The sequence below is a fragment of the Pelecanus crispus genome, chromosome 2 (assembly GCF_030463565.1).
Source record: "Pelecanus crispus isolate bPelCri1 chromosome 2, bPelCri1.pri, whole genome shotgun sequence".
In the NCBI taxonomy this organism is placed as follows: domain Eukaryota; kingdom Metazoa; phylum Chordata; class Aves; order Pelecaniformes; family Pelecanidae; genus Pelecanus; species Pelecanus crispus.
In genome coordinates, this window is record NC_134644.1 from 170368940 (window position 1) to 170394613 (window position 25674).

The window sequence follows — 25674 nt, forward strand, 5'->3', positions numbered from 1 at the left end:
GAGGATATACAGATATACAACTCTTGTTGAAAAATGCTAAAACTGCTTATTCAAGTTGGAATTGAGACTTTCAAACACATGGTTAAATTCAGCCCTCTCAAATTCAGCCCTCAAGACCCTTTCAAACCCACTGATATCAATAGAGTATATGAAAGTATAATGCATATATTAGCAGTTTCAAAGGCTTTTTGGAAACAGGAAAACTCTAGCATAGTTATAATCTCTCTCTCTCTCTCTCTCTCTGAAATTAGCTAAAGCAGCTGCCCAAATGACTATCAGCCAATTCAGAAAGTGTTCAGCTGTTCCTCCAAAGTAGGGACTGCGGCCTGGGGTTGGACAGAAACAAGCTGGGGTCAAGCAGAGGATGTGCCAAGCATTTCTGTGCACTGTGGTTAAGCAAATAGCACACAGTACATTTACGGTTGGACCATAGGGTCCATAGCACGGATGTGGACACTAGGAAGGCAGAACCAGGAGAGAGGCAGCTCCCTGCTGCAGTTGTCTTCATGGAATTTGATATTCAGGTAGAAATCACCTGTGTAGAGAAAGAGAAGTGCTCCAAAGTACACAGAGTCTTTGGTCGGCTTCACCTGGAAAAGAGAATGTGAAAATCAGTATAATTAAACCAGCAACCAAACAAAATAATTGCACTTTGCAATTCAGTAGCTCCTTCGAATGATCTCAAAGTATTCTAGATTCACATCTCAATATTGCCTTTATACAAAAAGGAGTAAACATCTTGTCCCTATTCTACCAATGGTAAAACTGGAGCTTTGAAAATTAAATCCTGTATTATTCTCTCATGCAGCAAAGCTGTGGCACAGCTCAAACCAGAATACAGATCTTCAGGAGTCACTGATTCCAGAACAGAGTTGGTTTAAGGCAGAGGTCACCCAAAATCATTCCTTAGACTGCATTTATCAACATCTATATTAAAGGTCTAAATCATGTCTCTGAACCCATGTTAAACACATGGTTAAACACCATTTAACAACTTAGCAATAACTAAATTCATCCCTACTTAGTATTCAGATACAATCTGACTACAAATTCTAATCAGGAATCTTTAATACTTACTGTGATTGAAATAATTAAGTTTAGCAAGAAACAGCCCATGAAAAGTAGCCACCCTGATTTAACTTGTCCAAATTAAATACAGAGTTCACACTGTTTCTACATTTATATATCTCCCTTCATCACAAAACCATTTATGATCCATATGTTTACAACAAATAATATACCTCAGTCCATCATTTCAGTGAGACACTTAAGTAATTTCTAACTTTAACAATCCCATGACTGTTCAGCATGTGATAATGTTTGAATTAATACCTGCTTCCACAAGGTGTTAAATTCAGTTTCAGAGTGCCTGGAATTGGGTTAAAGTTGCTGCAAATGCAAAACGTGGAATCAGCACAAAGCCATTCCATTGAATAGAATTTATTAAAAAAATGGTGAAAAAGCAACTTCATCCCAGCAGAAAAGACCCAGTAAAGGGCACCTGATGCTCCTCAGTACTGGTCTTCCCTCAGCCAAGACCATCTTTACCAGTTCCTTTCTGCTCTCTGGACCCTGAAACCATCAGCTCAGGATATACTCATGAGGTCATCCCTACTTTCACAGGTAGGCCTGTGCCTATGTATTTTCCTTTTTCTTGAATACTCATTGGCAATGGGCCTTTCTTTGGTCATCTCCAAACACCTCAGTGTCCATCATGTTATAGAGTCCAGCAGTGATTCCAAATGGCAGCATGACATACCACTGGTCAGCCAAGCTGAGACCCAAGCCCAACCACAACAGAAACTCTGCTGTTGGATCCAGAAGCACTGAGCTGTCCAGATATGCTGGACCTGATTGGATTCAGGGGGAGAAAACCTTTGCAAGGGACACCACTAGGAACCAATGGGACATTACCACCTGGAACAGTGAAAGGATGAGGCTACGGCTCCGAGACAGGTTATAAGGATTCTTGCCCACTATAAAAAAATTTGGTCATATGGTAAAGTGGGACACCAGCAATGGGGTATTAACTGGGAAAGTGTCTATGGACACCCTTTGCTGCCGGGCATCTTGCCATTGCATAGAAAGACCAGAACAAGGATGATGACTAGACCATGGTGGGGGAAAGGGGGGAGACAAACCACTAGAAAAAGTTTCCGGGAGTGTGGGGCACCTCAAGACTATGCCAGAGAGCTGAAAATTGCCTGCCACCACCTCCAGTGAGGAAGGTTCTCTGTGGCTTTCAGATGTGAGGGGAATGAGCTGTTTGCTTCTGTTTTCTCCTGTTCTAGGTTTTTTTGGACCTTCATCGCTGGGTCCTTTAGCCAGCAGACATGCACCCTGGTATAGTCCACTGGTGTTTCAGACTTCTTTGTTGAAGCTCCCTAAATTGCTGCTCCTGCACAGGGGCCTGCCGGGCTGTTCACAAGCAGCAACATCATCAGAGCTGGCAGGGCCCAGGCTCCCTTTGGCTTTGGTGCTGAGCACTTTTGCTGACCTACAGCAAGCTTGCATTAGCATCGTATCATCCACGCGAGTGATCAGAGCAGCCACAGCTGTTCTCCTGACCCCTGTCCTTGGCATCTCCCCTCCTCACTGGGTACAAGTTTTTGCCCTCTGGCATTGCGTCTGGACATGCAGAACAACATCAAGCAGTCTCCCCTCTTGCTTCCTTCCACTCCTCCCAGGGCTGCCTGCCTTACTTCTGCCTCACTGGAACTGATGCGGACTTGCATCCAGAGGAGGAGGCAGACACTAATGCAAGCAACGGGTGGAGGCAAACAGCAAATGAAGCCTCCTCAGGACCCGTACCTTTTTCAAGCTCCCAGTCAATTTCTCCTAATCAAGCTGCACCATGAAGAAATATCTGTAACAGCATTGATCAGAGCCCTTGACAAGCAGGAAGGTGGCCTCAGGCACATCAGCATCAACACAGTCTTTTCACTCATTTGAAGTTCTGCCTACACGGTTGCTTGTTCCTCCTGCCTTTAAAGCACAAGTCTCTGCACCAGTCATCAGTTTCTTCATCATAAGTGAGAAGAGCCAGCGAGGCAGGTAGTGGTATGTGTCCAGTTCTGCCTGCAGCCCATCTCCTGTGCGCAGTATGCACAGACCAGACAACAACGTTCATGGTTTGGGGACTACCCACATCTGTATGACCACTGATACAAGCACTGCGCTAATCAGCACTTGTGGTTTGAGGAAGAAACAGGGAAGAAAATGTAGTTTGAAACCTTTGCACTGTTGAGCTGTGAGTGGCTCTGCAGAAGTTAGAAGAAGTTTCTTCCAAAACAGCAACTAACTTTGGAAGGTAAGGCTGCCTCTCTAGTGGGGCTGCCTACAAACATTCCCAGAAGACCACAAGTACATCAGCAGCAGTCAGGTCAGTAGAGGGCCAGATCCAACCCAACCGGTATACTGGGCACAGGACTAATTTTGAGGTTAAACCACCTACATTTAGGTGTCTCTCTGCACACTAGGTATCCTAGCTCCTCCTACAGTAAGCAGACATCTAGTCAATGCAGCCAGTGGAGCAAACACAGAATGGTCTACCTGGCCAGCCTACAGAGTCAGGATACAGTTGTCTAAACATAGGTACCTCGTGACATTGGGGATGACCTAAGACACTGAGATATCTGCACGGGGCTGGCAGGATTTACAGGATGATTTACAGGAGGATTTCTGGCAGTAGGTGGAGGCCAGGTGGGATACCCATAGCACCTAAATGATGGTAGACACCTACTTTTAGGCAACTGAATCTCACCCCTGGTGTCTACGTTAGTGTAAGCCAGGTTCTACTGGCTGCAGACTCCCATCTCCATTGACTAATGGGAGCTTAGCTGGCCAGCATCCATGGTAACACCTACTCATTCAGATGTCTCAGGCTGTAACTGAATCCACCCAAACTTCTGTAAAGTGGATGTCCACATCTGAGCCAGCTGTTCAACACAAGGATTCATCTAATCAAATGTAGAATGAGGTAAAAAATTCCCTAAACTCCATCAACCCTGATGACTAGCTCTCCACCACCTGTGAAGGGAACTCAGGGTGACTCGTTCAGATGTGTGCACAAGTTAGATGTTTCCTGCCGTAGCTGACAGTACGCGCCATCCCACTGATTGCAATGCATGATCCAGCTAACCTACAAGAAACGTGAAGATCACATACTTGTGCCTGATCCAGACCAAATGTGTATTGTCATTCAATCCAGCAGCACCCAGGTCTCGCAGTGTCACCACCTAGATCTGTGCTTATATGTTGTGCCAATCTGGGGTGCTGTTGCATACATGCTTGCTGAGTCAAGTCAGAGTTGAAACAGATTTTACTAAAATTGCACCAAATCATGGAAACCAAAGATGGGAAGCTTCTACCCCAGAAAAAAAATTACTGAAGAATTAAGAAAAAAATACCCACATTACTCCTCTGTTTCACTGAGATAGAAGAAAAATTAAGTTTCTAGCTCCATCCTAATCCTTCCCTGATTCAGGTTACCATGTGGGACTGTGATTGCTTAGAACTAATTACTACTTATTTATACTGCTGTAGTACTTAGGGAGCTCAGTTGGAGATTAGGGCTAATGCCAGCTACTGTTCGCTGCCCCAAAGAGTTTACAGTGCAAGTAAAACAGTGCCAAGAAAACTAATTTGTTCCAGATGGGCCACAGAGGACCTGCCAGAAGTGAGCAAATGTTCATCATAGCTTCTGAGATGATTCAAAATGACCATCTACTAATGAATTTCTCCTCATCTCCCACTACTAATCACTTGAGCTAGTGCGTGATAACACATGTAGGAAAAAAACCTGCTTGAGAATAGTAGTGGCAAAAGCAGGAACAACAAGAAAAGATGAATTGCTGGTAGTTACAGGAATCTCCATAGAAGATAATTTTTTTGTTTTTAATTTGGCAAGAGGCAACTCTGAGCAACTAATTAGTCAAAAAACATTGATAAGAACTAAGAATTTTTAATACTATGGCTAAAGTTTACTTCAGCTTGTGAAGTGAGATAAAAAGTAAATCAATGAAATGTATTTTAATGGGTGCAGGTCCACCATGTTATCTCATGTTTCAAAACCCCGCACTGAACAAAAATGTCTATTGTCTAAATGATAACTGATGAAGTCACTTTTTCTGTTAAATACAGACATACAAAGGTAAGGTTAACCAAATTAGAAGTTGTGCTTAAAAATAAAGATTTCACTTAATTTAAAATGCATGGAAATATCTCAATATCCTTTAAAATTTTCAGTAAAAGTATTTGCTTTTTGAAGTAGTATATCCCAGCTGAGACTTTGTGACACAAACCCAGGCTGCTGCATTGAACTGAAGTGAGAGCACAAAAAGGTGAATAAGCACTCATTATGTTACTTCCAAGATAAATCATCTAACCTGGACTTCAAGCCGCAAGAAAGAGAAATACAAAATTGTATGACTTTTACCCTTTAAACAATTTATATTCATACTGAGAAGCAGCATGTGCATGCTGAAAACTCCTGTATATATCCCCTGCCTTCCAGATAGCAGCAGAAACTGATTTGAAACTTTTTAGTCTGGGAACAAAAATAATTGTGATTTGCTGAGCATCAGGCTTAGCATGAAATTAACATTTAGGAAAGCAGAGGAGGTTTGGGTTTTGGGGTTTTTTCCCCCAAAGAAATCACCTTCAGTTGAGCACCAATAATGTTGTAGTTTCTGCATCAGCATAACAGCAGCCCAAATTTTCAGGGCGTGAGAAGTACCTTCTCTTGCTGTAATACCTGATGCTCCCACTTGTTGTTGACCATACACTACTGATACACCAAACCAGATGCTAGTTCTCCATCCTTCCTCCCACCCAGCTCGGCAGTGCAATAAATCATGTCACCACATCCTTGCCAGTGTCAGTGTAAAGTCAGCCCAATTAGCTTAAACTGCTGACGAACGTAGTTTTTGTTAAACTGGCCAACTTTGCACGAAAACAAATGCTCACGCCATCTCTCCCGCTGCGTCTGCTGGGGAAGAGGGGAGCATCTTCCTGCAGAGGGGCAGAAACAAGCAGCTGGGAAACGGTAGCATCTCAAGCCACCTCCCTTAAACAAGCAAAATAATCGTGTGCCCATGACCTCAGTTTATAAAAATAATGGGCACATGTTTAATAGCTTTGACAGAGCAGCACTGAGTTACATCAGCAGGGAATCTGATCCAGTGTCTCAGCTTTCATTTATAAAAAAGAAAAACTCTGATTCTCTTTCATCTCACCCAACCATGAGCTTCTTCGGTTTCTTAACCAGCATCTGTCTGAGTTTCTGCCAAACTCGGAGCATGAACACAATTCTGAGTATGTTCGTTCTTCCCTGAAGCATCAAATGCCAAACCAGGACTTTCTTCTTCTTGTCCCCAAAACAGGTGCGGCTTTCTGAAATCTTTTTTCCATTACTGAATTAGTTATTACGGGGGATGAAAGGGCCTCTGACAGCATTAGATACACTGTTTGAAGAATTTTCTTCCATGATCAGGGCTCTATGCCTCAAAGAAATATGACTAAGCATTTTCTCTGGGAGCCTGTGTAGGACAAGTACCTATACTACATAGCGTGAAATATAACACTTCTTGTCTAAGAGTCGACATTTTCTTCATTTCACCTTTTTCGATGAAAAGGAGGACAAACAGCAGAAAACAACTCTATTTTTAACTTATTGGGGACCGTGTTTACAGGAGAAATGTCATAATACTGAACAACGGGGCAAAAGCAGGGACCGTAATGCATGAGAAGGCTGCCTGGGCAGGCACAAGAGATGTGACCTCCTGACTTTTTGCCCTGTAGGAGACTCAATCAAAAGGTAAGAATACATCACGCTGACATCTCCCTTTTCCTTCATTAGCCTGGAGGGTCAGGCCCTTGGGCAGCTGGGCATCCAAACGCTGCCGCTGATTAAAAAATCCACATTGTCAGAGAGTCAGTCAAAGAAAGCCATCTCTTGATTATTTCTGTTGACATATTTAAATTATTCAGCTAAGAATATAGTTAGCCCCCATTAAAATTCAAGTTGATGGTGTATTTCATGCTCATTAGCTTTTTGAAATATTTTTTTCCCGTAATGCGTAATTGAAAAATATGCATGGTGACTATCCTGGTGGTTAACCTTTAATTTCCTTCTTACTAAGGTTCACTTAAACATTCCGTTTTGACAGGTACATTTCATTAGCTATCCAAAGAGCTGACCTAAGCAAAGGTCCTAAGCACTACCCCAAACACTCGCCCTCTTCTTCATGTTTATTTTATAAGTCACCAGAAATACTACTTATTCCACTCTGCAGTACTGTCCATACGTTTTTTGTTCCTGTTTTTTTGTTCTTGCTGTTTTTAGGGGAAGGATGTGGGAGAGAGTAGTTTTATCTGTATTTTCAGTGTCTTGCCTTAGAAGCAAAAAGCTCCTAGACTTGAATTTTTTAAAGAAGAATGAGAGACTCAATTGTTCTAAAAAGGGAATTTTTTTGACACATTTTAAGCATGTTTTCTATTTTTCTGTATGGTTTTATATGAGTATGCTAAGCGACAAGGAAATGAACCAGCTCATTATATTGGTCATTAATGTTTAGCATTTTCTTTTTGTAGTCTGTTGCATTTCCTCAGGACCTGACTAAAACTCATTTGCTGAATTCCTTGGCTCAGCCTGGGGAATATTTCTTATGGACTAAAGAGAAGAAGTTACTTAAAATCTATTATTGCAGGCTGCACTGGATGGCTCAAGGGACTGGCAATATGGCATTAAACATTTTATCTAGGTTACCTATTCACATTTAGGCAGATCTGGAGTGACCAAAAGTTACTGCATCTGACTGTTTACTAGTGGTTTACATGATAAGAAATTACAGTCTTAAACATCCTCAGAGAGATGATTCTATATCCCCAAACCTAGCAGTACTTTTAGCAATAGCTGCCATAAGGGGTGCTTTCCAAAAATTAATCTGTCTTAAAATGCACAATTGAATAATGAAGCCCTTTTCTGCAAATGCACGTCATCCAGAATCGTGATTCATTTGCTAGAAAGACTTACTGAATCGATGTAGAAGGTGTTGGATCCCACAAAGGTGATAGCGTCTTGCAGCTCATAGTTGTGCACGCCGTTTTGGTAATCCTGGTAGGGTGTCACGGTGAGAGCGAAGGGCCCCACGCTGTGTTTGCTCCAGTTGGTCAGCTTCACCTCCAGTGGGACAGGGTCCCCGACTTTGCAGTCCACCACGATATCGCAGTCGCAAAGCTTGCCATCAACGAGGATATCTGCAAATCAAAAAAACAATTCCACATTATGCTGGATTCCTGCTTTAGAAACTGTACTAATCTTGGTAGGAAACTTAACAAGAAAAGTAACCTCAATGAAACCAGGAGTGCATGATGGTTAACCTTAGGAAAGAAAACCCAACATTGCAGTGTTGTGTAGGGTAGTGTGGCAGGAAAACTACTTGCAACAACCAGTTTATGAAGGTCTGATATCTGTCCACAGCTGTTGAAAAAGCCATGAAAAAACCCAATTATGATCTATACACAGACACCTGAAGATGTATTTTTAACCTCCTCCCTTGCAGGCCAAAGCCACAGACAACTTCTCATGCTTCTCCTGCAAATCAACAGCATCAAGTGAAGGGAAATACAAACAGAAATCATCAATACAAATGGTAGCTAGATAGATCCAGCACTGGATGCCCATGTTCACATGTTACAGCCAGAATAAATCCTCCTGTATGGAGGTGACCTTTTGGAGCAGGACAGACACTGCCAGAATTTGCAATGTAATACATATATTAAAGACCAGATTATAAGGAAAAAAGGGATTTTAAAATTATACAGCAGTACTACGAGCTTGTTCACTCTTTGCACTTTAATTCATTGTGGGATTTCTATTTTTAACTTTCTACTTTTCTTTCCCTTACTGGGATAGCAGAAAATATAAAGCCTCTAAATTGGTTACTGCTGGGACAATGACAGTCGGAGTAATGTGTCCACTAACCTTGCCCATTTGCTTATACAGAACCAAAATGTTTCATTACCAACACACTATGAAATTGCTAGTCCAATTCCCCGCTCTGAAAGGGTTCCCAGTTGTGCAGTATTACTGTATTTTTCAGATGAGGGTTATCTCCGATGCACTATTAATACAGGAACATTTCTATTTCACTGTGGGTTCATGTTCAGAGATAAGAGAAAGCCCTGGGCACATGTAAGAAAGCATGCTCTGTGTGAATACCTATCCCCACAATCTCGTACGCCCATGAGGCATTTCGATCACTCCGGCTCCATCTCAGTCGCTTGCCTTATGACATACAGCATATTATTCCTCTGCCAACAGCATTGGATTTACATTAGTAATATCCCCTCTTCAAGAAAAGACACTATTTTTATGGTCCAGGAGCTTTCACAGAAGAAGACATTTTACACCAAAGTGAAGGTTTTTTTTAAACTTATTTTTGTTTTGTTTCCTTAGATGAAAAACTACAAAATGATGCATGTTCTCATGATGCTCTTTAGCCTGGCAAACTGAACAAGCCTTAGCACAGCAACCAGGGGAAAAGAAAAAAAGCTAGCGCCAAAGAAGAAATTACTTCAGAAAGGGACATTTATTCCAGAGGTCAAGTCAGCAAAGCTGAACTACCCAGATGAAAATCCCTCCTTGACCAAAGCTGCCCAAATGTAGCAGCAAGTCCCAGATACAAGAGGCTTGGCAGAGTGAGCACAAAGAAACCCTGCAGTGCTCAAGCTGCAGCTATCCAAAACCCATGCTGGTGTCCCAGTTGGAACAGTCCCCATGCCAAAACTTTCCTTTCCAAAGGAGATGCCCGGTTTTTGACAAGAGCACTGGTGATGCCACACCTGGAGTACTGTGTCCGGTTCTGGGCTCCTCAATACAAGAGAGACCTGGACATACTGGAGAGAGTCCAATGAAGGGCCATGCGGAGGATTAAGAGACTGGAGCATCTCTCCTATGGGGAAAGGCTGAGAGAGCTGGGACTGCAGCCTGGAGAAGAGAAGGCTCAGGGGGAATCTTAGCAATGTATATGAATACCTGAAGGGACGGTGCAAAGAGGACGGAGCCAGGCTCCTTTCAGTGGAGCCCAGTGACAGGACCAGAAGCAATGGGCACAAACTGAAACATAAAAGGTTCTCTCTGAACATCAGGAAACACTTTTTTTGTTGTGAGGGTGACTGAGCCAGTGCACAGGTTGCACAGGGAGGTTGTGGAGTCTCCATCCTTGGAGATGTTCAAAAGCTGTCTGGACATGGTCCTGGGCAACTGGCTCTAGGTGGCCCTGCTCAAACAGGGGGTTGGACTAGATGACTTCCAGAGCTCCCTGCCAACCTCAACCATTCTGTGATTCTGTGAAAGGAAGTTATAATCACCACTGCATTTTAGGAAAGAGCTAGAAAACCTGTTTGGCACTGGATTTATTTTGCACCAGCACACTATAACGTTATGGGCTCTCCTGCCCAACAGGATCAAATTGCTTCTTGCAGGATTGCCCTAAGGTCACAGGGGTGAAGTAGTGGTTATAATGGTATCCCATTATCTGGGTTAACTGACTTAAATTTTTCAAAACAGAAAAATGTGTGTGTGTGTTTGTGTATAATCTTTATGCTTCCCAGCCTCCTGCCACAGAAGTGAAGTCCAGTTGCTTCCTTTGAAAAAAATGCATTTATATCAATTCATGACTTTGTATCAGTTTATGTTTTCAAGCTTCTCCCTGCAAGGTAATTGCTTTAATTTAAATAAAAAAATCTTTTTTTTTTCTGGTTCCTCCAGCCAGTGGGTCTTCCAGCTGTGAGAACGGTTAGCTCCCCAGACCAGCATGAACTCTCAGAAATACTCAGTAATCTAAGTGGATAAATCTTTATTTTCAACTTGCCTTTTAGCTTTAAAATTCGATGCTCTGCTGTAGGAATTGTAAATGAACCCTTTGCCCTCTGTCTCCACCTTTGTGTCTAATAATAGCTCAGAGCATTGCTTCCCAATTTCTTCATGTGAAAACAGAAAATCCAAACAAAAGGGAAGCAATTAAGTCTGCTCAACCAGATTTTCTTTCGTATTCCTAAAAAAAATCATTTAAGATTGATTTAAGACCATGTGTGTGCACACGTGCTTGTGTACATATTGAGAGATTATTTCCTTCCTTCCCAGCACACCCTTCCCTCTTGCAGTACTGAAGCCAAGGATCTCAATGAGATGTCAGATGAGAAAACAGACATGGCTGGCGTGCAAAATACTATGGAAAGGAGTGTTTAAAAACAGTCCCCTTTCATCAGAGAGAACAGCTTGGTTTGACAGGCAGTTTTACTCCCTTCCTGACACAGAAAACATCTCATGGACCATACGGATTTGCTTTAATATTTTCATCCATGAACAGAGGAAAAGCCATGTGTACAGGGTCCCATTTCTGCAGATTCAGCTCACTCACACAGATGGCATATAAAAGCTGAGACTGCTCACACCACTGCTGTGAGAGTGAATCATTATTGGCTTCAGTATTCAGTATACAGTAGCTCTGAATCAGAAGACACAGTCGCTAGCACCGAAGGCAGTGGTGGCCGTATCTCCATCTTCCAAAGATTCAGATACAAGATAAACAGTATTTGAGAAAATTAGAAGGAACAAGTTTAATGCAAACAGCATATATAAATTACATAAAAAAGGTGGAAGCGTAAACTCTGGCTGTCAGGGTAAAAAAAAGCACAAAGACCTAGCAATCTCCTTCTAATTAGAAGTTAAATCCTTTTTCAAATACTTTAATAACCAACAGAGTGCTGCTTCCCCCCCCCCCTTTCTTTCTCCTTTCCTGCTCGTTTACCTACACATGTCCACTCCATTGGCATCCTTGGATGCCAACATTACCCTGCGATGCTTGACAGCCATGAAAAAAGGAAAGACACAGTCTCTGCCACGCATCCATGAACAGGCATGTGACTGTTCTGAGGAAGTGCAGGATATTTTATCTCTAGGACCCTCTCTAAGTGATTATTGTACCAAGGAAGAAAATGTCTGATGCATTTTGGAAGGCAGAGGATGAGGATGATACAAGCCACTGAGAATCACAGAATCATTTAGGTTGGAAAAGACCCTTAAGATCATCAAAAGAATGGGTGAGAAGGGTGATTGGAAAGTCTTGCTTTTTCACTGATGGCCTTAGCCAAGCCTTTTAAGATCTCGATGAATTCACCTTTTACTTGGAAAAACTACTTCATGGACAGTTGATAGGTGATGCTTATTGACACCACATGGCTGGGAGACCATTATATGAAAATAGTACATCAAATTTCATACAGTGCCTCTCTTTCAGCATCTCAAAACTCAAGAAAAGGGAATGAATGTTACTAATGGGAAGACAACCACTATTCCACAAGAAAAAAAATCATTTACCATCACCTGCCAGGTGCACTTCTGTCTACATCACCCAAAGGAGCAGCTTGGAAATTAATACCAAACATTATTAACATGTTGTGCTATTTACTCTCCTCATGTTAACACACAGTCAGTTGTTCTTGCTACTTTGTCAAGTTTCCGTGTGAGCACTCGCTACTCTTTGGCCCACCTCTACGTCAAGAGTCCTGAGTCATGGCTAATTGCATTTCTGTACCAAACTCCTTGTTTACCACTGTGAAAGTTTAATTTTGGAAAGCCGCATACAAATACATGTTTAATCTCAGTGGAAACGCACATTCTAGCAATGTTTACTCCCCTCACTCAAGTTTGGGTTGATTTTAAAAAACAGGCTGCAGAGGAAGGCAGGGTGTTTGTGCTCATCTTTACAGTGGTGGGTAGAGAAATTTCCATTGGATATTTGCTTTTAAATTTGATGTTGAATCCCGACCTGAAGCAGATGCATTGGTCTCTGCCATTTGCTGCACCTGGGAACCTGTCTCAAGACTTTGAGCAAACACCTCACAGAGGCATGGCTTTGCACAAACAAGTAGGTCAACAAAACTCAAGGCAAGAGATGCCCAAATGAGTAAATACATCTCATATAAGAGGTAAAAGATATCTTCAAGCCCAGCAAAGCAAGCCTTGCTCAGCTGTACTGTAATAGGGGAATTGTAGTCAATCAAACATTTTTTATGCTGTTAGAGCTGTTCCAAAATACTAGTTTTACTCATCTCGGTCTGTGAACTGGGAGAGCCATGGTCTGAGGAGGGGAGAGGAGCAGCAACAATGCTGATGTCTCTAGATAATGCCCATCAGGTGCTTCGATGGAAGAAAGCCAAAGACCAAGAGCCCAAGCCAGAGTTGCTGCAGTGAAAGTCTTGCAGAATGATTCAGTTTTTCTGTGTTCACCAAATCTGAAGTGCTGATTAAAATGTCTGCCCAGGCCAGCTTTACTTCTAATTGTCCTAAAAGAGCAAGGAAAGAGCTAGCCATTCTGTCTGGAACAACTTTTTTTTTTCCTGTCCTCTTCTGCAAGAATGTTCAGGATTTTGCAAGGAACTTAACAATGCAAAGAGAATTTTGTCCATTTCTGATCTTAACGTATTATACAGACGGAAGAAAGATCAGAATGAAGTAAAAAAACCTGTACTACAGGCAAACTCTGCGTACAGAGCAAGCTGATCCCGCCTGTCTCCAAACAAGCAAGTTCTCTGTCCCTCCTCTCATGCTGCATGTCAGGTCAGCAACAGTTTTAGCAGCCTGTTATTTGGGGTTCAGTTGGCTCCTTGGAGGAGCTGGCAGATAACATGCGGCATTCTGTTGAGACAACAGGCTCCTTGATTTTTCTTATGTATCTCCTCCAATATATGAACCTAAACACTATTTGTTCCCCTCTTCCCACTTATTCTCCCTCATGTAGACCAGTTCCCTTTCATTTTCTAAACCATTCATGCAAATTATTTACCCATAGAAATACAGCACTGGTTACATTTGTTTGTCCATTACGAGGTCCTGCAGTATTTTCAGAGCTGAATACATTCATACAAAAGATATTTCTATGAATATAAAAACTGTGTTCCCTGTCATGAAAATGCTGAATGGTTATTTAATAACACGAGAGCCTCATAGCTATTTGCATAAAATCTTCTGTATATGGTTTGGATCTGCTCCTCACACCAGACCTGAGCAACTTAACTTGGAATAACATCCTCATGTTCATTCATTGTTATACTGACACAACACAGCCAAATCCATCCCCTGCATAATTTCATTGCAGTCAATAGTAACAGAGCACAGAGGTATACAGCTGTTTGTATTGTAACAGGTTCAAATTACACGAGTATCTCACCTTGTCAACCACTGCTAGTCCTGTCCTGGAAAAGTGCCCTTATACTCAGAGCCTGCTGATCCAAAACCCCTGTGGACCTGAAGAGTTCAGCTCCTCTTCGGGTCAAGGCCCTTGGACAGGGATGAATAAAAAATACAGGAAAAGATATGAACAAACTCGTGCAGCTTCTTGCAAGTACCAGCAACCCAGAGACCTCCAGCTAACATAGGGGCACGGACCTGAAAACAGCAAAGTTGGCAGAGGATGGGATGACTGAACATGAATATAGGCTAGTGAAAGAGGCAATTGCTTTCACAAGACCTCTGAGCTGCCTGATTCCTGGCAGACTTCCCATTCCCAAACATTTCACAATTGAATTAAGGACACTTTATTCGCTCCAAAAGCAATTAAAAAGAAAAACACATTTAAAATATAGTTCTAGCAACAATAAGCAATTAGTCTTTGATAATTGTCTGTGTCTTCCTATTTAATCACTCTTTTGCAGTGGCCAGTATGCTGATGACAGATCCCGACTGGTCCGATTATCGTTCTTGCCAAATTGTTTCGAGTTTGTGTCTGTCCTTAACTCTGTGATGACAATGGACTGAGGATGCTGCAGCATCCCCAGAGGACTTGCTTGCAAAAGGATTTTTCAACCTTGTTCATTTGGATTGACTAAGCTTTCTTCCTCCAAATCAGTATAATGTTTATGTCCAATTTTAATCTCCAAATCTATCCTTGGCAGACACATGATCAGCGTTCAATTTCAGTGCTATTTGATCTCAGCTGTAAACATTTAGATGTAGTACAATCTTCTTCAATTAACTCTAAATACCAGGGTCACTCTAGCTGAAAAGAGAAGCATGAACGTGTCTAGTGCTCTGGGGTTTGACTGCCTCCAACTTTTACTTGGGATCTTAAAACAGCAAACCTGAATGCACATTAACCACAGATTTATTTAAGAAATGAGTTGTTCAGTTTAACCTCTCTGGTTTTGGTGGGAGTTATTTTATTTTGCACATGCCTTTTCTCCTTAGAACTTTTCTCCTGCCTTGTGAAATTGCTGGCACACAGATGGCACCTGCTTGTCTCATTTCTCCTCTGGCAGCCAAGATAACCTGTCATTTGGTGATTTGCCCAATTTGCTATCAAAGTGAAAATCACTTCAGAGTTTGTACTGCTTGTGTCCAGTCCCAATCTAAATGCTCAAAGGCAGACGCCTAAAACTTTAAAATTCTCAAAGCTCTGTTTTTTCCAGTGAGCCTGAGCTCCTTTTGACTTATTTTAAAATATTCCATGACATAGCCCCAGCTTGCTTAAATAGGCTCATTTCTGAATGTGGGCCAACCCCTTTTTATCTATTCATCACAAGCAGGTTTGCAGAAGACTTCTTTTGATTATCTGCTTCACAGCCAGAAGGTCAGGCTGGCATACAGGGTACGCCCGTGTTTTGAAATTTCACAATCTCAGGATTTGCATGTTATTTTAGGTTATTGAAAACCTTATTTCTATAGCTTGTCTGTGGCAGGACTACTTTCAGAGCATTCTTACCCTGCCTTGTAAAAAAAAAAAAAAAAAAAGAAAGGAAAAAAAAGAAAAAAAAAAGTGCTCTATATTATATTTAAACAAAACTAATCCATACTAGGATATACCATATAACACTATTTTTTTGTATACTGGCAGCTTTGTTCAAAGTTGCTGCAGGTCATGAATAACATGGATTACCGTACAGCTTACTAAAAGAAAATTACCCTATTCCTCACTGGTTGTAAATGAGACTTAAAATTTTCTCCTTCTTTCTGCCATTCTGCAATGATGGATGTGAGACAAGTCTCTCCCTCTGCAGAGGAGATTTCTAAAGGTCTCATGCAACCTTTGTGAGAATTACTGACTTGTGACTGAAAAGTTAATGGTAAAAAAAGAGTCTGTAGCCCTTATGTGTGGGGTTGGGAGTCTGTTTGATCTCAAAGCAGGCTTAGTCTAGACACTATGTAGATTGGAGATCTCCAGGGAGTGTTACCTGCTCTAGACAGCAGTGATAAGGGTGGTGATTGTGGCACATTTCCTATGGAGATAGTAGTGAGCTAGCACATGGTCATAAAAGAAGTAATGCCTACTCAAGAGCAGAGACACAAAACTAGGATCCTGTACTCAATTCTGTGCATGCGAAGTCAAATATGTGCATTTCACCACACACTCTACTTACCTAAACTCTTACTGCATATGGCAATATGGAAGTGGCAACTGCTTTTCTGGATTTTCTACTCTTTCAAGTGGAAACAGTATTTTCCACATTATTCCACAGACACACAGTAGTGCTCCGGACCCTTACATAGATAAGGGACCTACCTAACAGGTAGCTATTTTTTAAATTGCTAGTTAAACTAATCCTATGTGTAGTGTCATTGTGATATTTGAGGAGTATTTGGGGCTCCTGTAGGATAAAATGTACTATGTACCATCTGAAGCAGAAGACACTCAAACACAGATGAGAAGAGAGATGAGACAACAGGTATCTCCATGCCCAGATGTATAGAGACATAGGGGCAGTGTGCTTTAAGAAAGCAAAAAAAGTGATACGGATTATTTAAAGAAAAATGATGGGTACATGACCCATTTTCCATGCTTGTCTTAAAAAACCCCTGTGAAATATTGCACAAGATGTCCAGGCTGTAAGAATTTTTGTATCCTTATAGAGCAGCCAAAGCCTGGTACAAGATAATATATAACCCCCTATTAACAGGCAAGTAGATGATTTACCACATTTCAGTAACTGTGTAAATATGAGCACTAGGACACTGAGCCTCACGGGCCTCCTTTAGCCCAACCACGATTGAAACGCAATGAGCTGAGCTAAATGAGAGATATTAAACAACTCCAGGTACAAACGCTGTATCGCAGCACTTTATGTACAGGGAAGGTGTGACGTGTGGTTACTAGACTCTATGTGGCTAACGTCTACAGACCAGAGTTGCTCAAAAGCAGAGGTGCACATTAAAATGGACATATTCTTCATGAAGTTTCTTTGAATTTCAGTCACAGCATATTTCAGTCTAATGACTCCAAGATGTTTTAATTACCAGTGGATTGAGTTAAATTTTTACTACTTCTCCTATGAATGGTTAGTTCATTCTGCCACTTTTGCATTAAGACATGAGACAGTAATCCAGGTAGATGTGACTTGGATACTATCCAGTCCTACTATGGTGCTACGACTTCTTAATTCTGATTGCATACTTATTCTACATCATGACCTGTCTCAAAATCCAATTTGAATCCACATACCACAAACTGCACTAATAGATATATGTAGATGGAAGTTTTCAGTCATCCTCTGTGACACAAATCCATATTCTCCCTTGTTAGGTAGGATGTGAACACACAAATAACAATCAAACTTACTGAAACCAAGAAATCTTTAAGCCTAGAGTCATCAACCCAAACAACTTTAGGCCTCTCTCTTTGAGATCTTTCTGTTAAAAATTTACTACTTGCTAAAACTGAACATGCTCAAAACTGAGCTCCTGAATTTTTCATGAAGTCCCTTCCTTTCCATACCTGTCTTAATTTCAGAAATAAAATCAGACTCCTTCCTGCCAATCTCGGCATTCTCTTTGACTTGATCTCCTCTCATGACTCACACCTCCGGTCTGTGATTAAATCCTGATGCCACTTTCTACAAAACTTCTCCAAATTTGACCTTTTCGCTCTGCCTACATTGCCAAACTCTTGTCTAAGATCTAATTGGATTATGAGCCTTAACAATTAAAATCTCTTCACCTCTGCTTTTGACACCTCCAGACTAGTGCCTTTCTAATCTACTGAAGACCTTGCTTCAAAGATCGTCCTGTAGGTCTATAACCTGGTTATGTCCACATGACACCTTGCACAGGCATCATTCCCAGCTTATCTACTTTCTAGCTATAGCAGGAGAGCTCAGCCTAGGCTAAATCCCCACATACTGACCCAACTTTTCCCATGCAAGCTGAAACCTGTTGCTGAGGTCATGCAGTAATTAATACTCGCAGAAACCTCCTGTCTGATTGCTACAGACATGACAAGTTGTGCTCATTCTACCTATGGGCTACAACTTGCGTGCAAAACTACTTCTCTCCTATTACTCTGTTATATTATTTTCCCTATTCGTCTTCCCTGCTAACCTTTTTTTTTTTTTCAGGTAACATAGATACTTCTATAGCATACATATAAAATACATCTAGATATACACATACATATGTATATATATAACACTAGACTATAAGCTCTTAGGGACAACAATACTCATGTTCCTAAGAGCTTAGCAGAACAATTTGTATGGCACCTAGAATTATGCAGACCAATTTTCCTGGGATGTCCAGCCAGCACTGCTAGAGAATTAAAAACAATAAAAGAAATAACCTTAAATAAATTAAAAATGTCTATATCTGTATATGTCAAGTCTCAAGGCTATCTGATGAGGCAAGGAAATGAGCACTGCACCAGTTTTCCAAATAGGGACACTGAGACATTTTAGGAAGGAGTTAACCTGTCCTGTGAAGAGCAGTCAGGAGTTTTCACTGAGCAGAAATGAATGCATAAGCTACCCAATACAATTGAGAGGGGAAGGTGACTTCCAGAAGACGGAGAAAACCATCTTAATTGTAAGCTTTCAAAATCCCTATGCTGGCTCATCAAGGTACCAACTCCTTATGGGAATAAGTCTTGCACTAAACTGAACGTAAAACCTGAGGATTTATAGGACATGTAGGAAGAGAGAGAGAGAATAAAAGGAAACCCATCGATAAGGAAAAGTAAATAAAAGTAAAAATAATGTTATTTAAAGGAGAACTCTTTGATAAAAGAGTTAAAATAAGAGCCTAGAAACCTTTTCTTCCCCATCACTGCATTTTGAAGGAATGGAGATCTCAGATATCAGCGTGGTGAAGTGCAGAGAGGATGAAAACTTTGTGTTTAAATAAAACTACAAATTAAATATTAGGGGTGAGAGAAGAAAAGAAACACTGTGTTCAGCTAGAAAGAGTAAAAAATTAAATCCTCTCTGTATCCGAGGCTGCAAGCTACGCCTTGAGCTTCAGCTGTCAAGTGCTGCAAAGCATTCCTGCAAACACCTCTCCTTTTAATTGGCCATTCGTGTGACAAAACTGTTCCTTGCCCAAACCCTGCAACCGTGCTGCAGCCCGCCAAGCCGCCGGAAAAATGAGCAATGAGCAGGTGTCAAATTCTGTCCTTTTATCTTCAGTTTTTAAAAGACAGATACAATTATGGGAAAATCAGTGTGGTGCGGTGGTTGATTAGGTCTCTTTTCTAAGAATTATTTGCACAAGACTCTGTGCGCAGACCGGCCAGAACTATCAGCTCATCTACAGAAACAGAATTGTGTCTGCTCTACCTTCTAGAGACACACAGATGCATAAGCAGAGAAGAGAACTTATTAACTCCTCACCCGCCACGACAGGCAAAGCAACACTGCATTGTCTGACAAGCTCTCACTGGTGCAATCTTTCAACGGTTTACGTATTTCAAGATTACGTCTGTATGTCTGATATGTATCAGTGGAATGCCTAAGAAATGAAGAGAGGCTGTAAAGCAGGGGAAGTTGACAAAGTTAACAAAATAGAAGCTAAAAGTCTTCAAAATTCAACATATGGAAAGACTGTATGGCTTCCTTAGTTGTACTTCTGAGGTCACAGATCATTTTGTGGATTTACATGAAGTGATAGACTGAGCCTTGTTTCTTCCTACAAAACATGAACAAAAAATCCTCCCAAACCCCATCACCTCTGTACCTGCAGGGACCAGATTTTTAACTTTATAAAAATCCATGGATTTACATTGCCTAGGGATCTGGCAAAAGGTATTTCATGGAGTTTTTATTTGGTGGTGCAGGAAAATAGAGTTGGGGTTTTTTTTAATTAAAAAAAAAAAGGAGGAAAGGAGAAAAATAGCTTTCGTTGTTTTGAACTGATCATCATATGAAAAGGCAACTTTCCTTGCAGTCTTAATACAAAAACTGAGAGCGCATGTCAAGGGCTCCTGGTTGCCACCCCAGTCCCAGAAGCAGTTCTGCCAAAGCAATAGCCCTGAGAGGGCAGTATTGAAAAAAGGTCTCCTGATGCCACCTATATCATTACTGCTGTTTGGATGAGTATGGGATGGATATGGGATATGCCCCTTGGTGCTAACTTATCATCCTTACATCCAAAGCCGGAGAGGTTTCATATGTATCCTCTTCATGTAAAACAGGAGAGGAGAGAGGATCATTTTGTCCTGATCCTTTCTAAACTCCTAAAGAAGCAAAAGTTTTCAGTGCAAAGGAATTTTTTTTTCCTGAAATTTTCAGGTCTCTAGCAAGAGTTTGGGCTATGTTTTTCCATAAATATTTTTGAGGTAAGAGAGTGAAGAAAAGCTTATGAGCTGGTTGGAAAGTATATAAAGCAAACAGTGACATATAATGGAAACTGTTCCCAAGAGCATTTGCTTTTTCAGCAAGTACAGGGCATTGGGAGTTAACCACTCCATTACGTGGTTTGTCTTTTCCAGCATTAATTTGTGAAAAAGTCTATCTTTCATGCACTTGCAATCTAAACAAAAGAACAAATTAAAAGAACTAAGCACACAAACCATGCTGGGCAATAGAGCATCACAGGCAAACGCTGCCAGTGATCTATATTCACATTGTATTACATGAACTGACCCAGAATTAACTATGGCTGCCCTCTCCTGCAAAACTCTCTAAAACAAATGAAGTTCTCTTTCATCCATTTGCATTAATGGCATTAGCATGCTTAGTGGCAAGACCACAGGAGAACATGACAACTGGACAAACAGCTATGAGGAAGCAGTAACAAGTGATGATGGAATGGAGCTATTCTTCCATAAAGGTCCTGAACAGATATTATAGTCCCCCTTGTAAACCAGGCTGTACAACAGCTCACTCAGAGAATACAAACTATGTGGTTCCTGGCTTAAAGTTTCAGAATGGATGTCAAATGTCAGGATGGGAGTAAGAAGAAAAAAAACTTGCAGTCACTTCCTAGAAGATCTTCACATTCAGAGACCTGACCATGAGCTTTAGGAAACTTCAGCTGGGAATCTTAGCTCCCTTGAGGTTCCCTGGTTGACCACTGGCAACATGAGCCCATGTGCTCCAAGAAGGAACTCAGTGCTGGCACCAGGCTCAGCAGACCATAATGCAAGAGCCTGCTGGTATGTGTTTGTGCACATCCTGAGTGCTCTTACTTCACTCTTCAAATAAAGATGGTATTCCCAGATGACCTGAGAACAAATGAGGATGGGGCAAGTAGGAAACAGCCACTTGCACTACATGCGTGGGGAGACATAGAAGACATCCAGCCCGACCTGGCACAGGTGATTCAAAGAAGAGATGCTTTCAAGGAAGGGAAAAGGTGCATCCAATCTTCACAGATGTTAGTATGAGTCAACAAAATGTCCTGACCCACATGTCAGACGTTATTGCTGGAATACAATATTAGTGCAGGTGGCTTCAGCCTCCTGTCCATACCTATATAATCACCTGTTAGTACACCATTCATGGGCCTTTTCTCTGAGGAGATTTCTTGCCTAAGACCATGCAATAAGAATCTTTTACAATCCTTTCTTGAGAAATGACAGATATCATAAGATGGTAATTTGGGAAGATCACTGGCCAAATCCCAGCTATTACTTCTTCCATAAAGGTATCACTGAGGTTCCTGAGCCATATCATAAAAGCACATAGTTACACGCTAATATGGTAGAGGGAGGATGAGATTTCATGAGATTTAGATACCAATTCGGTCAGTAAAGTATCCCTGATCAAAACAAAACGAAACAAATATCAGAGCTGACAAAACCCTCACCTTCATGAGCGGTTTGACTTTGAAAGGGTTCTAAAAATGGCATCAATCTTAAACAGCTATCAGAGTAGGATAATCTGTTAAAGTGAAGCATCTCATTCAAAACTATAAAAAGCACTTAAAAACTATAAAGTTAAGTTCGAGCATTTTAGAAACTCAGTAGCAAATATCTACAGATGTCTAGATAACTTTGCTATCTTTTCTTCCCTGTTTTCCTCTCTCTCCACATTGTTCCTGATGATTTCTTAATGTCTCTTGCATTTGCCTCTGACAGCAACCACAGTGTACCAGACACTGTATGAAAACAAGCAAAGTCTCTGTCCTTAAATAATCACTTTGCCACATAATGACCAGTCAAATCTCCATGTATGCAAAGAGCCTTTTCAGATGCCACATTCAATTTGCCTCGGTGAAAAGTAGCTGTAATAGAAAGCAGATGCTCCACAGGGAGTTTGCCAGCTGTTGAAGTGATGTGCAGATGTTGAGCACGCTGAACTCCAAACATTTGACCTTTCAGTATAAAGGCAACTCACTCCCTGTCTTAAAAACACTGAGCCAAGATCATTGTTACCATAAAATGCAATAAAGTTAACGTTACTCTCAGGTTTCTTAGACAAGTACAGAAGCAACAAACCCACAAAACAAAACACTGGAAAACGATAGAAAAATAGTGGAGAATTGTCTTTGACAGGAAAGATCAATTCCAGTTGTCTTTAATGACCTGAATTGTACAAAACCCAACCGTAGCATCCATCCTCTTGTTTTCCCAAATTTATTTGTAGGTAGGCTCCATTTTTACATTCCAGAGCGTGGCAGCCTCAAGTGAAAAGTGCTTTGTAAGACTGAAGGTCCATTTCCTCTGACACTTTTCTTCGACATCTAATTTAAAGTAATATCACTATCTTCTCTCTAAAAAGTAGGATAAAAACCTAATAAAATTGTTAATTTCTTGAAAATCAGGCAAGCTTGACCTACTCTTACTTAATTTAAGTATTTGTCTAAGAAAAGAAGCCAGCATCTGCCACAGTATGCCAACACTTGTTATTAACCACAATCTGAAAATCAACTTCTTGAAGCGGGACACTAGCCGGAACTGCCTATTCTCTCACATCAAAGAACAACTACCAGTAAAGACCAACATGAGATCTATTGGCACGTACAATTTTTTTTTTTATTTTTTAACATCTCAAAGTCATTCAGCAGACTGGACTGCTGTCTTTACCATCCCAAAGCACCTCATTAAACAAGTGAGTTAATCAAGTATATTCTGCTAATGAGAAAACATGATTAAAAAACTTCAGAGAAGTGAGAACAAGGAAAAAAGTTAACAGAGCAGTCAACCCCTTTCCAACCTAGGAACATGCCTGTGGTTCATAAAATGTAAGCTGTAGTTTGGTTAACAAAATATAAGCTGTACTTATGACTTCTGTGAGTAAACAGTAATTAACCTGGTCAAAAATTCATGGGGATGCTTTCCAATAGGGATCCATGGGCATAATTTCTAATAAATTTTTCTCCTGCCTACATTTTGATGGTCTAGAAAGGAAGGGTCTTCCAGCTTTATGACACATAAGATAAGTGAAATTAATATACATGACCTGTACACTTTTTCTGTAAGGCTTTGGCATTTGGGCCTCCTGCATTTATTTTAAATTTGGTGTTAGGAGTTTGCTGAACTCGTGATACGTACAATTATCCATGTATACATCCACTAGGTTTATAGAGAAATACATGTAATCACTCACTTCAGGTATCAGGTTCATAGTTAAGATAGCTAATTGATTAACTATTATTTGCTAGTAGCTATCTACACATACAGCTACCTCATACACATTTTACCATGTCAGCTTCCTTTGCCCATTGATTTTAGAGTCGCTGTAGCATTTCAAATCTTGGGCATTTTCATATATGCCTTGTCCATCCCTGTCCACAGCTCAGTAAGTACAGAATTTTCTTCTAAATTATGCTTGTCCAGAAGGACTCCATCCTGTGCCAGTAACAGCTTTTCTATGCCTAAAAGTACGAGGTCTAGTTATATCTGGAATATTTCTACTTGACACTGAGATGAAAAAAAGGCTACGTTTGCTCAGCCAGCCTTTCCCCTGTGAATGCAGTATTTCACGCACATATTTTCTCGTGCATTGTGAATCCATGGAATCACAATAGCCCAAACAATAAATCTAAATATTTGAAAGACATCATGGCAAAATCACTTTGGAAAATCCATCTGAGATCAGCATGAGGTTAATTTTCTTGCAGCCCACTGAAATATTTACACAAATCTTTGTTCGGTGATCTGATTTGCCTGTTAATAACACTGAGCAATAATTTACCTTACCTAGATTTATCACCTTATCAAAACAGTCCTAAATACTTGAATCCTGTATAAGAATACGCATTGTGTGGGACTGGGGACTGCAATCTTCTCTTGGATCATTTGCAAACATGGCTCTTTATTGCTTGGCCATAGTGTGAATTGCCATCAAAGCCAGCAAACACCGTTCCCCTGACTGCCCACTCGCCGAGCCCTAGGTAGAATAAAAATATGACACAGACTTTATTGAGAGCCCTGGAAAACCACCTGCCACCTTTGGCTCTGACAGCTGAGCAATTTCTGCTGGGCAGCCACATGAATGGCTTTTCTGTTGAGATTTCCAAGGGAGAACAATACAGCTGTTAATTAATAAAATAGCTCAAGTTTGTCTGCAGGTTGTTTATACTAATGAGCAGAGCTGGTATTATGATTGTTGCTTTTCAAATTACCATACCGCCTTGCAGAAAGAGACCTGTAGCAAAGAAGATAACGGTGATTATATGACATGAGTCCTAATACTTCTGAAATGGTTATTATCCAAAAAGATCACTCAAGTTAGGGGGAGACAAAAATTCCTAAAAATTTGTTGACTTGTCTGGTTGGTTTCTCTTATATTTCTCTCTTTTATCTTCACTACATAATTGTCACAGGTCTGTTAAATTGGCAGCACCCAAACAGATGCCTCAGAAATGGTTCCCTACTTAAAGCTGATATCACATATCAAGCATACCAAAAATCAGTGATCACTACACATTAAGACAGTTAATGCACTTCAAGAAAAAGACTCAAAAGAACTTAACCAAAGTGGCAAAATAGCCTGGCTTTATTTCCTGGACCATCATTCTGGTTGTATTACACTCTCTTTGGATCCTGTCCCTGAACGCCTATTCTCCACTGCAAAAAAAGCCACAGCTGCTACTTCTGATGGTCCTTAGAGCTGTGCCCCCACCTCCATCTATGACCATAGCCTTGTTCTTCCTCACTCTCTGCCCTGCCACCAAGGTTGGTCTCAAATGCTCCTTCCTCTCCAGCCTTCTCCTAAAATGCCAATTATACATGTGATGGCCTCTCCCAATAAGACCACTAGGTAGCAACATGACCTTACTTCCCATCGCACTTCCAGCACAACAGTTTTGGGGACACTACTAGAAGATAATGGCTTGGGAAGTGACCAGAAGAAATGACCACTATTGCTTTTTCTGGCCATTGCATACACTTTCGTAGTGGAGTTTTACCAGACCTTCTGTCCTCAGGCTTGCAGATCAAGCATTTTGCTCATTTCTTGCAC

General features: G+C 41.0%; 1 protein-coding gene across 1 annotated transcript in view; it reads right to left on the reverse strand.

Moving 5' to 3' along the window:
• Window positions 1-416: 416 nt before the first annotated feature.
• TRAPPC9 (trafficking protein particle complex subunit 9) overlaps window positions 417-25674 on the reverse strand; it is a 517114-nt gene continuing 491856 nt past the window's right edge. Inside the window, exons 23-24 of the mRNA XM_075704831.1 lie at window positions 8036-8259; window positions 417-590 (exon numbers count right to left, since the gene is read on the reverse strand). Coding sequence (XP_075560946.1) covers window positions 417-590; window positions 8036-8259 — 398 coding nt within the window. The remainder of the gene's footprint in view (window positions 591-8035; window positions 8260-25674) is intronic.